Here is a 15,521-nt window from a genome sequence, read left to right as displayed (position 1 = left end):
AGCGTAACTCCTTTCACCCGTCTGTAGGTCAAGATAAGTCACTTGGTCTGGTTTGCTTCTGAGTTTTTTATTCCTTTCTGGTTGCTACTTTTGTTTTGTTTAGAAATCGTAGCACAGAAGCATTACTTTCTTGCCACAATCTGATTTCCAGTGCTCCAGAGAAGACAGATTTCACAATCAGTAACAGTGAAGGCTCGCATCGCCTTGGCCCTGAATGGTCCTTCGTTTGTCCTACCCTTATTTTTCTGTGGTTTCTAACACAGATCTACAGTCTCCGTGATTATTTGCACTGAAGTCTCTTTTCTGTGTTTGACAATGTTAAGTATCATTTAAGTGTGTTTATTTTAAAGCCTCTACACAAGAGCTGTGAAAAAGGGCCTCAATCTAAATAGCAACGAGGGCCTGTATTCTTGCTTTTTAAAAAAATCTACTGATGTTTATATGATGTAAATGCAAAGGAATGGTGCATAAATCTAGTTAAGTGTAGTTTAATATCTCTTGTGTTTTCTAAAAGATTCATGCATCTATTTGGCCGGTCTCCAAAGATGTATCCAGGTTTAGGCTGTCAAACAAATGGATTTTTAACGCATTTCTGTGTAATTAAATCTAGTTTGGATGTAGCTGAAACTTCAAAATGCTGAAGTACAGCAGAAAAAAACCCTATGCTGACCTTGTATGCATGTACCTTCCACTGAGCAATCTTTAATTGCTTCAGAACAAGCTCAAGGAAAGCTTGATCCTAAATATTTTTCTCATGCATTCAATTTAGAAGAAGTTCCCAACTGTGTCAGTGTTTTATAGGTGAACTTTACAGGCATTTTAGTGTAGTTTCTCTTGGTGTGTCTTGATCTTGTAGTTGCTTAGGTAAGACTGCAGTTGCACTAGCTTCTGGAGGTTATATTCTATAAATGGTTATTCCTTCTGCCTCTCATTTGCAGGGAGTATCTGTATTGTGACTTATTGTGCGTGATTACATGACCCCTTATCTAGGATGTCTGCAGCAGGAACAACTTAGCTGTAAAATTCTTCAGCAATTTTGGTTTCTGTGTAAGATCCCTAGGATCCTTGGTGATGCTTCTCGTGCTTCCTTAAAGATCATAATTACTGTCAACAGAAGAAACTGTAGCAACCTGTTGCGACAGGAGTGCTGTGGCACCGGGAGTACTGATGTAGAAGCCCAGATGGCAGGCGGTTCTCGCAGAAAAAATCTGCATGTACCATATTTACTCTAATTGTATCAGAATGTGATTGCACAATTGTAATTTTTTTTATGTTCAGTGACTGAAGCCACGAACAGGGCTATATTAATCTTCAGAGTAGTCTCACTGTCAGAGCGTGCTGCTTGTGATCTACTGACACTGTTTCCTGAAATTCAGTTTTAAAGCATATTAATGCGTTAAGCAGATTGTAACACTTCAGTTTAAAATGAAGTAAATAAACATGATGCAGCTGTCTGGAGAGGGCACCTTCCTGTGAAACAGATACAAGGTTTAGGCTTCCAGTCTATATTTCTGAAGGACTCGGTGGGTTTCCTGTAATTTTGTGGAATAAAAGAATTCTGAAGAGACTTAAAATCAGAATGCTATGCATTATTCTGTTTTCTCTGTGGGTTTTTTATTGTGATATTCTAAGGGTTAGTAGTATTACAGCTATTGGAAATATATGTTTGCTATAATCAAGGTGGTGTTCCAGGAATGTCCTAGTTTGAATCATACCCTTTGTGTTTTTTTTCTTCCATTTGTAATTTGTTCTAGGTATTTATGTAAACTATCAGACCAGGAGTTGCGACAGAGTGCAGCCCGGAACATGGCAGATTTAATGTGGAGCACAGTTAAAGAACCGTTGGATACAGCCTTGTGTTTTGATAAAGAAAGTCTTGATCTTGCATTTAAATACTTTATGTCTCCAACTCTAACAATGAGATTGGCTGGGCTGAGTCAAATAACAGTAAGAACTTTTTAAAAATATAAATAATATTTAGAAGAAAATGTTTTGTTTTATGAGTTTTGGGCTTGTTTTGGGGGCTTTTTTAATGTATGAAAAGAACGGAATTGTTTCATATTCAATCTTAGGAAATTATGGTCATGATTGTGAATACAGGGTTCACCAAGAAGTGCGTCCAAGTGATGGCTACGTTCTGCAGCATGTGGAACTGTAACACGTTTCCTGAACAATTTACCACGCTAAACAAAACTCTTACAACCATGTTTTGTGGCAGCTGTGCTGAAATTAAGATCCTTGGCGTGGCTATATTTGTTGTTTACAAAGGCTTTCAATCTGTTTTTGTTTTTACCTTTATAGTGTCTTGACTCTACTGTAATTAGCTGCTCTTTGTATTGTACATACCTCTGTTTCCTGTTTGTTTAGTATAGTTCCTTTCTCAAGAGAGAGCATTTCTGCATTAATTAGCAGAAGACTGAATTGAAGAGGTAAATAGGTATATATAGCATCAGCCTGAAATAGAGTCAAACCAGAAAACCCCGCGCTTCTCTTTGCCATGGAAATACTCCGCGTTGCACCAGTCAGGATCCGTTGTGCACCCTTTGTCCACCATTGCTTCCTACGTGTGTGTTATAGCCGTAGAGAGACAGTTGTACAGAAGGTCAGAAGTGAAGTTTTTTATTCACCTGAGTGTTGTGTTTCTTCTGACGCTCCTGTATTTAAGATTTATAGCCTGTATTGTCACGTTTACCTTAATGCACAAAATCATGAATAGGAACAAACTATACTAAAATGAACAAACACGTTCCCCTTAAGTTTTGTAGTATTTCCTGGTATCAGTCAGTGACTCTGTCCATCACTGACTCTCAGTAAATGCAAGTTTAGATAAATTTAATTTTGCTTCTCATTACGTTCATATATAGAAGTACTTACAGTTATTTAATAAATGGCAGTCTAAAATAACCTATAAGTATTTCCAGTGGGATTATTGGTGGGTTTTAACCAAAGTAATTAATTTACCTAGGTAAGTTACCTACAAAGTTAAAAAAAAAAAAAAAGCCTGTCAGCTGCATCCACTTGGTATTGAATATTATTCTAGGGGTAACTGCACTTACTGGACTTGAATGGATTGTCCATTCAGTTTTGAATTTGTATGAATGAAAACATCCACTAGAGGAGCTAAAGCAAGATACAGAGAAAGTTAATTCTGGGGAGAAATAGTGACATTACTGTAAATTGTGCTTACATATATGAATAATTTATATGACTTTATATGAATGCTACATATAATATACTCAATGCCTGAATTCCAGTCTTCTGTCATAATTAATGTAAAGTGAATATTCAGGATTCTTTCTGTGTAGTAAGAAAACTTTCAGAGTTGATGGAGTCTTAGGTGAAAATATAACATATATTTTTGTTTCGATTTTTTCATTGCCACATGCTTTATTATTTATGTAGTTACAGACACTGCATAATATCTGGCAGATACATTTTAAAATATGACCATTAACTGAGCATAAAAGTAACTTCCTTCTTTTTTATTCTGGACAGTTTTGGGGAAATTTTATTTTCAGTATCCTTGATTTTAAAGTAAATTTCCAATGTTCACATAGTTCTAGTTACGTTAGGTTTTTATTCCTATATGTACTTTCCTTTGGTTCTGTACAGCTGTCCTTGTTCAGCTACTAATGTATGTCTTTGTGTATCATGACCAAAAGAAAGTCTGAAAATAAGAATGCATGAGTTTGTTGTGTTTTTCAGGCGTGTAATTCATTTAAGAGTGTGAAATCATATTATCTTAAGTAGTTACACTTTTTTACCTGTCATGATTGATAAACCTGAGTGTAAAAGTTAGGTTTTTTTTTTTTAATAACAGACATATATTGCCAGCACCAAAATGTTATAGTACTTTTGGACTAAACAAATCAGTTTCAGCTTATAAAAAATGGAATATTGTTTGTTAATAAGTTATTGGGTCTTTTTTTATATGAATAGTCTAAAACTGTGCTGGAGCACTGAGAAAATTTATTCTTCTTTCTCATTCAAATCATAGGACATTGTCACTTCTTTGGTTCTCTTTGTAAAGATCTCATGGAGATATCTTTGGAAGAAGCATATTTTGATTTTTCTTGTTCGAGTTTGAGAAGCATTTTGTTACGTGTAATTTTGTATGTCTTGCCTGGAACAATTTTAATTGCCAGGTCTGTGCAACTTTGAGTATGTAATCTGAATCAAAATTTACAGAAATTGTGACTGCTTCTTTACTGAAGTTTTCTGTCCTCTTTGCAAAAATGTGTTTACAAAGCTGTAATGTAGCTCAGCCTTGTTAGTTAGTATTTTCATGCAACCTTTATGTACCTTCAGATGTACCTTCATGACTACTTTTTTGAAGTCTCTTTTTTGTGTTCATGTCTTTGATGGCTAGAATTTGTCCAAGTAATTTCATTGAAATGTTCTTCCCAACCAACGCAATTTCAGCTTCTGTTTTGTGTTCAAGACTTTAGAACCAGAGTACCTGCAGCTGCAAAATGTTTTTCTTTGCTGGTCTTCCATTTGCTGAAAGTTGAGCATTTAGCCTTGAAGCAATTCTTCATTTCGTTTTGCAAATAGACACGAAGATTCAGAGAAAACTCATAGAAAAATTGTGTGCAGAAGAGTTTACAGTGTGAACTTTTTAATATATACTTTATCTCAAAGACAAGTTTCTTCTGAAAATTCATTCTGAAAGTTGACTCAGATGCAGATTCTAATTGCAACTCACAAGATGAAGACTAAAATAGATTTGATCAAATAATTTCTATGGCTTGCCTGATTGTTTCTTTTGCAAGATAAATACACTTTTGCTCTCATCACGGAGACAGAAATCTTTCACCAGAAATATCAGTGAATCTAAAGATATGAATATCTTCTACCATGGAGGTGCTGATTTGTGTCTGCCAAGGGATTTATTTTTTTGTCTTTCCTGTCTGACAGCTAACATGATCAGTACTAAAATTAAACCTTTCAGTTTCGTGGAACCTCTGGAGACTCATGAATACATGCTGTATGGCATACAGGGATTATATTTGCTTACCACCAAATATAGACTTGCTTCCCTTGAAGAGCTGCATATACATAATGTGTCATATCATCTGACTGAAGTTCTTATTTACAAAACAAGGTTGAAGACAGACACATGAAAGTTAATTTTAGCAAAGTGGAAGCTTGAGAGCTGGAATATGAAGTTGGAAATAGCTACAGAAAAAAACCTCAAAATGTAAACCAAGATATACCTGAAGCTTTATTTTTGCTGTTACCCTGTTTCTCTTTGATTTCATCTCTCAGTCTTCTGTTGAGGTGGTTAAGCTCCAAAATACCCTCTTCTCTCTCTGCTGTTCCCTCACAAATAGGACTCTGTTTTCCTGTCCTTCCAGTTACAGATGAACTTAAGTACACAAACAGAAATTCACTGATCACAGATCACTGATCTGGCCATCCTTCCTTTTTCAGTGTTTCAGATGCTTTTTATTTGGGCGTGTGCAGTGGTGAAAATGCAAATTCAATGTTGTTAGGTTTTCCCTAAACAAATTCAGTGCAGAACTCGAACAGTGCATATATTTATTTTTCTTGCATCGGTTTTCTCTGCAGAACATTTAATTACCTTTTGTGGCTGGGTCTTGAGACAGGACTAGCTAGGGAGATGCCTTTTGTTCTCAAATTTCTTTGCTAAAGATTTATACCTTTGTTGTACTTCATAACTAGCACGTTTGTTTTACGTTCACTGAGTGTCTGACACAGGCATCCTTAGTTTCTTACAATGTTTCATATATGGTAAAAAACCGTAGAAGTGTTTTATTCCCCCTGGCATTTCGTGGCAGCAAAACATGTTGTGAAAAAAAGTTAGAAGCTGAGTGAGAATACGGTGTTGCAATGCTATCCTGTTGTGTACTTGGTTTTGTGCTGTTGTGTCAGAATTCAAAGACTTCAGTTGAAAGAATTGTAAAAATTGTTTGAAAATTCCAATATGAAAAAGAACCCGTTTGTCAATTCCAACTGGATAAGGATTTTGAAGGGCAAATTTGGATCAACACATGACCATGGACTTAAAGTTGATGATAGAAACGGTTCTATACTCTTGCACTCTTAGATCACTTTCAAAACGTTTTTCTTTCTCAGGTTCTGCTCATGTTTCTCCACTCCAAAATATGCTTCATTTGAAAGTATCTATTAATAACATATCTATTAATAATTGTGTAATCAGGGTATCATGTCTCACTAATTTAAATGCATATTTTCAGTTTTGTTTGTTCAAAATCATGTTTTCCCATACAAATTGTTGAGATTAGACATGAATAAATCGTTGTCTAAAAACTGCAGGAGATTAGCTGTCACCTGAATTAGACAGTGCATGTACCAGACTTGTTTCAAGAGAAGAGTAAATATTTTGACAGTTATGCAACAAACTTAATCTGAATTTCAAAAATGCGCATTGTTGTATCTTTACTGTTTTTGAAAACACAATGACAAATAAGTTTTGATACGTAATTTTAAGTATTTTAAGAAATATTATGGACAAGTAAAGAGTAGGACACAGAGCCATCTTTGGATCTGGAAAGCTGATGGTGAGGAAGAGGGTGGAAAAGTGATGTGAACCTTTAACAGACTTTTTTTTTCTTTTATGATCTTGAATTTATCAGTTCGGATAACTTTGAAAGCTTCATTTCATACAAAACTATGTAATTTTCATTCACCAATTTTGTAGACTTTCAACACTGACAAATGTGTAAAAAAATAAATAAATCGTGGTTGTTGTAGTAAGCTTTGCAATAATGGGGAAACTCCTCCTAAATCACAAGTTTGCAGCGTATGTGATTCATTTGTCATGAAAACCTTTGTGCAAAGTGGCTGCTGCACACCTTGGTTTGATTTGTGGAGTGAGTGGAGTTTTGCAACATTGTTTTAATTGCTTTAGAGAAAAAAAGGTTGGTTAAAAAAGAAAATCAATCCCTCTTGCCTTCTCATATGCCTGTTCAAATTTTTGTCAAAACTGTTTAAGAACATTGAAAGTACTAGAAAAATTTGTTTACTGTCTCTAACAGTATTTTTAAAGATAAGAAAATTACCTCATAAAATATTTAGATAAAATTTTAATTTTTGTCTTCCTTTTTCTAACTATAGAACCAACTTCATACCTTCAATGATGTGTGTAATAATGAGTCATTAGTTTCAGACACAGAAACGTAAGTAGGAACATTATTATGAATACTTTAAGTGCGCTATATTATTCCAGTACCTCTGTATTGTTGTTACGGATTATACACAGTGGGGAGTGATTATAATCAGAGGCCTTTGTTAGAAATATTCTAATCAGGGTTTTTATAAATGGTTTTAAATGGTGACTTTAATAATATTTCAAAATATTTCTGGATTATTTTACTGTCTTAAAAGGTCAAGTCAAGATAATGATTACAAAAATGTAGACACTGAAATAATAAATAAATATAACGGGCCATTATCTCCATTGAGATGTATAAGTAAGAACCAGCTAATTAATATCAGTAGTATTTTTGCTGTCTTCTCATTTCTTCTGTTTATTTAGACTTGTCTTGCCATCACGGGCCCCCAACCTTGTTATTAGTTTTCCTTTAGGTCTCTGAGGCTATGCTATTTATTGTTTTTTGTCAGAGTCCTTATTTGTATAATTCAGGTGTGTTTAACAATTCCAAAGAGAACTCTCATAACTCTTCAAGAGGATTCCTGTGTGGAATTGTATTGCAGTGAGGAAATACATTGATTATTGTTGTAGGTCTACCCTTTGTGTTAGGACTGTCTAGAATATAGACAAAGGTGTGTCTTCAGATAGTTGAAATAACTGTTCTTTTGAGGCAATAGGGCAAGGATGTAAAACCTGGGGTTTGACTTGTGATCAGCTCTTTACATTTATCTCCGAGTGTGATACGCTCTGTATGTTTAACTTGGGGACTGTGTCCATGTGTGTATCTGTCTCAGTGCACACACACACATACACACACACACAGTCTCCACTGGCTCTTGCTCATTAGCGAGAAGTCCGTTACATCAGCAGTTGGCTTGCTTTTTGGTCTGGGTAGTTTTATTATAGGTAGTTTTACTTGAACACCTGCTTACTTAAATCTGGCAGCAGTCAAGACCACAGTACTGTAGATTTTGTGTAAATAACAACTTGGGTATTTGAAGTGAGATTTATGGTAATTTTAAAAATAAAGAATCGGAACCTAGGGCAGTTTCTCTTCCATAATGATGTGAAAATACCTTGAGAATACAAACCAGATAAGCACTTGTGATCAATTTTATATATTCTGTGCCTGGGGAGAGGTGTTGGGTTTTTTCCAAAGCCTCAAGTTCTGTAGCAGTAGGAGTAAATACTACAGGACCGTAACACGTTGAGTGTGTGAGGTGGCTTGGGTAGCTGGGCTGTTCTCAGTATTGTACTCCTTGTTTATGGTGGTGTTACACTGGGACTGCCAAACCTCAACTTTGTCTGTTTCTTCTCCTTACTTCATGCTGAAAATCTGAAGTGTTTCTTGGTTAGTTTATCTTCTGAAACACACGGTGAAATAGTTTATAACTAGTAGTAAGTAATTAAGGATCAAGAAGTTAGTCTGCAAGTTTAACCTAAGAAAATGCTGTTTGATTTTCTGTGTCAAATGTAACAGAGGAAAGTTATTGAGAGGGGAAAAAGGGAAAGGTGCTTAAAGTTCCTTGCAGAAGAGCAGATGTACCACACAAGAACATCAGAGTTATTTTAAATCTGAAGGAAATTGTCAAATTCTCATTTGGGATATTACTTTCTTGGCAAGGGCATCTGTAAACAGCCTGTCATTTGAAAGGAATGCAGTGGGAACAGAAGACCTTCTTTTCCACCTCTGTAGTATGTGATTCTTTTAATCCGGATTCCAGTCATTCTGGTGTTTTACCTGAAAGGTTGGATACAAATCATTATAAAGTAGAGCTACTTGCCTTCAGGTATCTTTTGAAATCACTGATTTCATCCAGCCAAATAATCAGAAAAGGTTAGTGCAGAAGGGTGGGGAGAATGTCTCACTTCGACAGTTTGGTCAGAACAAAGCTTCCCTCTCAGAGAGCCTGTTCATGAGAAATTTTTGGATGAGAAGGCGCTTGTGGAGTTGGCAGTGATTGAATGAGCAGCAAAAGGAAAGCTTTTCATTCCTATTTTCTTTCCTTAGTGGAGAAAGGAAGTCTAAGATTTATTTTGTATCTTTGAAGCCTCTGCAGATTTGTCAAAGGAAGATGGTTTGCATTATGTCTGGTCATCCCCGTTATATGTTTTGACTTTTCCAGATGTGTTTGGAACTGTCAACCTTTGGGATTTCTCCTTCTGTATCTTGATAAGGTGGGTTTGCGGGAGGTATCTTTTTTTTTTTTTTTCTTTTTTTTTGAAAAAAAAGAGCCATCAGTTAGTCCTAGCTCTTCCCTTTTGTTTGGAAGTTTCATCAGGATTTTTTAGCAAATATTTTGCAACAGTAGCTTCCCACCTTTATCTGCATGGTTGCAATTTTTTTGCATGGTAGAACAAACTAAAGCATCTTCTGTCTAGGAAAACATTGCTACAATTTGCACACGAAAGCAGCAGAAAGCTAAGACAGAGGAATCTGTTTTCTGGCTGTAGGTATTTGTATGTCCTTTTTCAGATTTAGTTCACTTGACTGTCTTCTGTAGCGTCGAGGGTTTGTGGTGGCTGAGTACACATATTGTCTAGATACATGCGATGTCTCAGTGACTTGACTTCATACTCTCTCTCAGATAAGCTTTTAATTTAGCTATTCCTGGCTCTTAAGATAGAATCAAATTCTTTGCAGGCTAAGGTACTGAAGAGTATGAAAACTATTGAAGCTAAAAATAACGAGACTGAGCAGAAGAGTCTTCAAGTCTCTGAACAGTAATTCCTGAAACTATTTTGCTGAAGTTGGTTAGTGAAAAAAGGTTGTGCCTTTTAGGGAGGGAAAGATTTTTTTTTTGGTGCTATTTGGACCACAAGAGGAAAAAAGTGGTGTTTTTTTCCTTAATGAGGACACTCTTAGCTTGGGGAAATAACATGTGTAAAGAGATATTTTGTTTTGCTCTTCACTTGGCAAGCAGCCAAGAATATGAGTTTCAGAATTCAGGTTGATGCTCAAACAGCTTCCTGCCTTATTTAAAAACTCAGTTACCCTCACCTAAAAAGCTCCCTGCAGAGTAATTTCAGGTGTCCAAAATTCTTGTCACCTTTGAACAGAAAGATGGGCTATTTCTTCTCCTTTCTTTTTCCCTCTCCATCCTCATGTATTTAGATATTAAACCCTCATATGCTTAGATATTAAACTGTATATTTTGTATTGCTTTTTCCCCTTCACAACTGTTCTCTTAGCTCATGTTAACTCTTGCTTTCTCAATTTGTATTTAAGCTCACCAACTGAATTTATGGCAGCATCATTTAAACGCCTCTTCCCCTCTCTCTACTCCACATTCATGGGATCTTTTCAGATGTTCTCTGAAAAAAAAACCCAAAGTAGTGATTTTTTTCACTCAGCTCATTAAAAAAAGCTGAGATCGGTGTTTCCCATCCATTCTTATGTTGTAGATCCTAATTCAGTGAGTTTTGTTAAGAAACGTTATGTTTCATCCTTTGCAAAGCTGCTCATTGTATTTCTACGGTTTTTAAAAGATTTTACATTATGTTTTTCAGTGATATTGTTGACTTACTGTTGTATTTCACCCAGTACTGACCTGTGTGCTGGATTGTGTTGAGAATTGACTGGTTGGATAAATGAGGTTTTCTTTGGGGGGTTATTTTGCTGTGGGATTTGTTCCTGGATCTGGGTCATCATGTGGCTACCAAGTGTTGCACCACAGCCTTAGATTAAAATGTTTGTAGGACTTTAACCCAGTCCTCTTAGAGAAGCATTCTTGGACCTACCAGGAAAATGCATAAACTGTAGTTTCCTCTCATAGTTTTATTGACAGTAAGGAACAAAATTTAGTTCTAATGCTCACCTTTCATAAGCACAGTTCAGAAACATCAGGTTGTGTCAGAAACTGCGTAGCTTCCACTCTTCGCCACACTCTGGGGGAGTGCCTGGGGAAACAGATGTCAAAGGGGCTTGAATTTCCTTTCTTGGAAGTCACACAGTTATTTTTGGCCAACGTGAATTGCCAGTGAATTTAAAAGTCTAGGGAAAACTTAATCTAAGTTTAGAGATCATCTAGCCCAGTGTGTTGTCTAGATATTCAGCGTGAGAAAGATCCAGAGACAATTAAACTAGAGTAGCTGCTACCTTTTTCATTCTCTTCCTCTCCTTCTCCTTCACCCACAACACAGACTTGTAGAGAGTGTCAAGCTCTTTAAATGACTTTTTCTCTTGCTATCCTGATTACTAAATCTGTGAAAAATAGCTAATGCATCTTATTACCAGGGTAAATGTTCTTACCAGGAAGGTCTGTATGACTTAGATATCTAACTTGTAAAACCATTCGTTGTACGGCTACTTTCGTGTTACAGCGACAAGCGTATCTATAGTTTGATCATAATATGTGTTTTTCAGTCTCATTGTTTCCTTCAGTAGGAAGGCAAAGATTTTTCTATAACCTTTTGAAGAACTTCTTCCAAAAGAAAATTTGAGCATATTTTTATGGAAAACTGAGTTCTTGCTAAGCTGCCTGATTTGTAGTGGTGCTGCATTGTAGTTGTCATATAATAATTTTCAAATTGCTCTATGAAAAAATACTTCTGAATTACAAAAAATACAGACTGTATGAAAGAAACTTTGACGTAGCTGGAAATTCAAATTAAGCTACATTGAAAAATATTGGAAATTACACTTAAATCATTTAATAAGTAAAAGTTATTATAGGTTGCCTTTCTTATTTGGGGCAGCTCAGAACTCAGTGATTTCTCAAGAATCTCTCAAGACTGAAGGTCTCTTGATAATGACTAAAGTAAAAATGGGATAAGTGGCAAGACACAAACTTAAATCATAGGCTAATTTATCCATCAGCTGGCATTTTATTTTTGTCTAGATGAAGTTCTGGAATTGCTTGTGAGTTAAGATCTTCACTCTGTGTGAAAGTGAGGAAACTTACCAACAAGCTGGAAGACCACTGGGCAAAAAGAACCTTTCCTGAAATGGAAGCTTTTGGGAAATAAGTCAGACATCCTTCTCTTACACTAAAATTATCTTTATTTGGTGAATCCCTGAACCAGTTCTGAGAAATATATTTCATAGTATATCAGAGAACAAAGTACTTATTGCTGGTAATGACTTTGTCATTTTAAAAGGCAATATATTTAGTGATTAGTGTGCCCTCACCAAAACTTTCTGGGAGGAACAATTCTCTCTGGCAAACACAAAGGCTGCATTCTGTCTTTCACAAGGATCCTCTTGTTTTTGGTCATCCTCAACAAATCCATATCAAATGAATGTTTACCTTCAGAAATCTGAGATGTCATTTTATCACAGTTGAGCTCACCAGTAGGATAAGGAGTTCTTTACTGCTGAGAATACGTCTGTTAAAAAAAGGCATTCCTTCAAAAGAATAATCCATTATTTCTCAGAAGTAAAAAAAAAAAAGTATTGCAGGTTGGAGATACAAAACTGCCATACTCATTTAAATAAGATGTGAAGGAATTCACTCTATAAGAGCGTTTTTGTTCTTTCCTTTGGAGTAGCTAAAATGCAGCCCGTGACTCTGGATGTTATGTCTGATGGTCACTGTATGAGTAGCAGAACTATTTAGTTTAAAGAGACACTGAGCTGTATGTCCTTTCATATCAGCATTGTGTTTATTTAGGATTCATTCTGAGAGCTACAGGTTTAAAATTTCAGGTCCAAGAAGAAATTCAGTGGCCCTGGAGCAAAATGACCTCCACTGACTTATGACTCAGGTGTTAAAGCATTTGCCTTTTATGGAGCATATGCAATATGATTATTATTTTATTTTATTTTTTTTTGCGTTTCATAACCGGAAGTGCATCCATTCAGGTCTCCTGCATCTAGTGGGTGTATGTTTGCTCATGTGTCCAGATCTGTCTACATTTTATAAGTGCCAAATGCAAACTGTGAGGTTTTCTGCTTATATTTTGGGCACGCATCAGGAGCACTTCTGCCTAGAGCAAGGGCAAGCAGTGTAAAGCCATGAGAAGGAGCTGGGGCTGAACAGGCTGTAAGTTCAAGGAACTTCTTTGCAGGCTGCATTTCAGTGTGGGTTGAGCACTTGTGATTTAAGATGAATCTGTAATATCAAGTCTCCCAGCTGTCTCGACAAAGTGAAATAACTGAGCTATAGTCTCTTGAGCTTTGCGGGCAACGCCTCTGTGGTCACGTGTGCTTGTCAGCATGGAAGCACGTGGATAAGAGGAGCGTTTTTCAGAGCCGTGTTTGTTGCTAAAGGAGACTGGTAGCATATATCAGAACGAATACTAAGTGCCTTTAGCTGTAAAATCTGCAAAATCACAAAATGCGTGTGGAAAGATCTTGCTTCAGATTTTGTTAGACAAAAATCCAAGCCCTGAAGCCTGAAATGTGCATTCACCAAAGTTTGGGTTGGGGTGGGCATCTTAGGGGTGTTGGAGGTGGTGGTTGGGTTTTGGTTTTGGTTTGAAGTGAGGCTGTTGGAGATTAAGTAGATCTGGATTTCATGGAACAGACCTGGCTTATCTCTTTCACCCCTCTTGGAGCAGATACCCTGTCTAACTGACTTTACAGTATGAGAGCTAATTTGTCCATAAGCCTAAATGATACTGTTGGTAAATTGTTGTACTTTGCAAGTCAGAGATTACTTAAATGTTAGGGGTTATTACCTTTTTTGAAGAGTATAAGAATATTTGATTCCCCGTGTCCTGGAATTAGAATAGGACAGTATAGGGATGGTGTGTTTTGGTTAATAGGAACTATGCTGAGTTCATCTGTAGGGATCAGGCGATTGAGAACAACTGAAGAAGTGGCAATATTATGCCCTGGAAAAGTGAATCCTATTTGGAAAGACAATCTCTCTTTACCTAAAGAATCTTGTTTTCTTATTGGGGATGATAAAGTGTGGCAATACTGGAGTTTTAATAGTGGCTTTAAATGTGACTCATATAGCAGTGGTAAAAATCATTCTTTTTAGTTCTCTGAGACACCCTCTGCCTCCCATCCTCTCCTCCTTGTGAAACAGAGTGCTTTTATTCCAGGGCTGTTTAAACTACAGACTGTGCCTTAAATACTGGGATGTCCTCTAACTGCTTCTGGTGCCAAAATCTGGGTAAACAAACCTTTGCTTCAGAGGAAGGAATAGAAAGGAGCTTATGCACTAGTTTCCAGACAGGGCAGTCCTTTCTGGGAGTTCAGCTTTCATTTTGGAGAATTTTTGGTTTCCTTGTCCTGTTCTGATCTAAAATTTGCTTATGGATTTGCAGTAGGTCAAGTTCCCTATTGTCGTGGATGAAACAAAGTGAGAATTTTGAAGTATCTGTATGCTACATGGGTGTATGACCACATAAAACATAAGTTTCTAAATTATATGGGTTGCTATTTATGCAAGAGAATCTAAAAATATTCAGGTAGTTCTGGGATTTCAGTATAAACTTGGGTTGAATATTGGTGTTTAGCAAAATCTTACCTGCGAGGTCTTTACAAGTGGTCTGCAGGTGGTCTCTCTCGAGCTCTATTAACTAATAAAGTTGGGAGATTTCTTGGTTGCGTGTTTGCTGATGATCCAGAAGGGCGAGTGGGAAATGTTGGTATTTGACATTAGTCTTCCAGCTAAAGAAAACAATATGGAAATTGTTTGCTTCCTACCTGAATGAGTGAATGTTGAATATGCTTTATGTTCAAAAAGGTGTTTTTCTGCTCACTACAATTACAGGTATTAGTTTGAAAGACATGCTCTCTTAGGGAAGAGCAGATAATTTTATATACATTTCCACTCTTGTTTCATCTCTAGGTCAATTGCAAAAGAGCTTGCAGACTGGCTTATCAGCAACAATGTAGTTGAGCATATTTTTGGACCAAATTTACATATTGAGGTTTGTATAAAATTATTATTATATTTAGTATAAACATGGAGGAGTAACTTCTTGGTTTAGTAAATCTTTGCTCTATATGTTCTTGCTTTGCAGATCATCAAACAGTGCCAAGTGATTCTGAATTTTCTTGCAGCTGAAGGGAGACTTAGTACTCAACATATAGACTGTATTTGGGCTGCAGCACAGGTATATATAAAATGTTTATAATTCCAAGATTGGTACAAAAGCAAACTGGAAAATAGCAACTTAATTTTGGTTTATATTTGTAAAGCCTGAGTTTCTTACTTTTTGTTGTCTGTCTGAGTGTTTTCTTGACCAAAGTTTTAAGTTAGGTAACTACCACAATTACTCTTTTTTCGTTAGATGCAAAAATTCACCTAGACTTCCTTTATCCAGGTAAAAATTGTGGCAGTGAAGTTTACAGCTGTGCTACAGTACTGGATTTAAAATCTATAGAAGGCACTGAGGTTTTATTTTTCGCTTGGTAAACCTGGAAACTATAATAGGCTCTTTTTGGGGGTTGTGAAATTCTTTATTTAGGGGATTTGAATACAGT

General features: G+C 36.3%; 1 protein-coding gene across 1 annotated transcript in view; it reads left to right on the top strand.

Annotated features, from left to right (window-relative positions):
- Positions 1 to 1,060: 1,060 nt before the first annotated feature.
- USP34 (ubiquitin specific peptidase 34) overlaps positions 1,061 to 15,521 on the top strand; it is a gene marked incomplete at its 5' end in the record, with an annotated part of 85,220 nt that continues 70,759 nt past the window's right edge. The window contains 5 exons of the mRNA XM_009867175.1: positions 1,061 to 1,214; positions 1,681 to 1,947; positions 7,102 to 7,163; positions 14,884 to 14,965; positions 15,059 to 15,151. Of these exons, the coding sequence (XP_009865477.1) occupies positions 1,061 to 1,214; positions 1,681 to 1,947; positions 7,102 to 7,163; positions 14,884 to 14,965; positions 15,059 to 15,151 (658 nt within the window). The remainder of the gene's footprint in view (positions 1,215 to 1,680; positions 1,948 to 7,101; positions 7,164 to 14,883; positions 14,966 to 15,058; positions 15,152 to 15,521) is intronic.

This window comes from Apaloderma vittatum, unplaced genomic scaffold (genome assembly GCF_000703405.1).
Source record: "Apaloderma vittatum isolate BGI_N311 unplaced genomic scaffold, ASM70340v1 scaffold19963, whole genome shotgun sequence".
In the NCBI taxonomy this organism is placed as follows: Eukaryota; Metazoa; Chordata; class Aves; order Trogoniformes; family Trogonidae; genus Apaloderma; species Apaloderma vittatum.
Note: the sequence above shows the minus strand (reverse complement) of the source record. Positions and strands in the feature narration are given on the sequence as shown.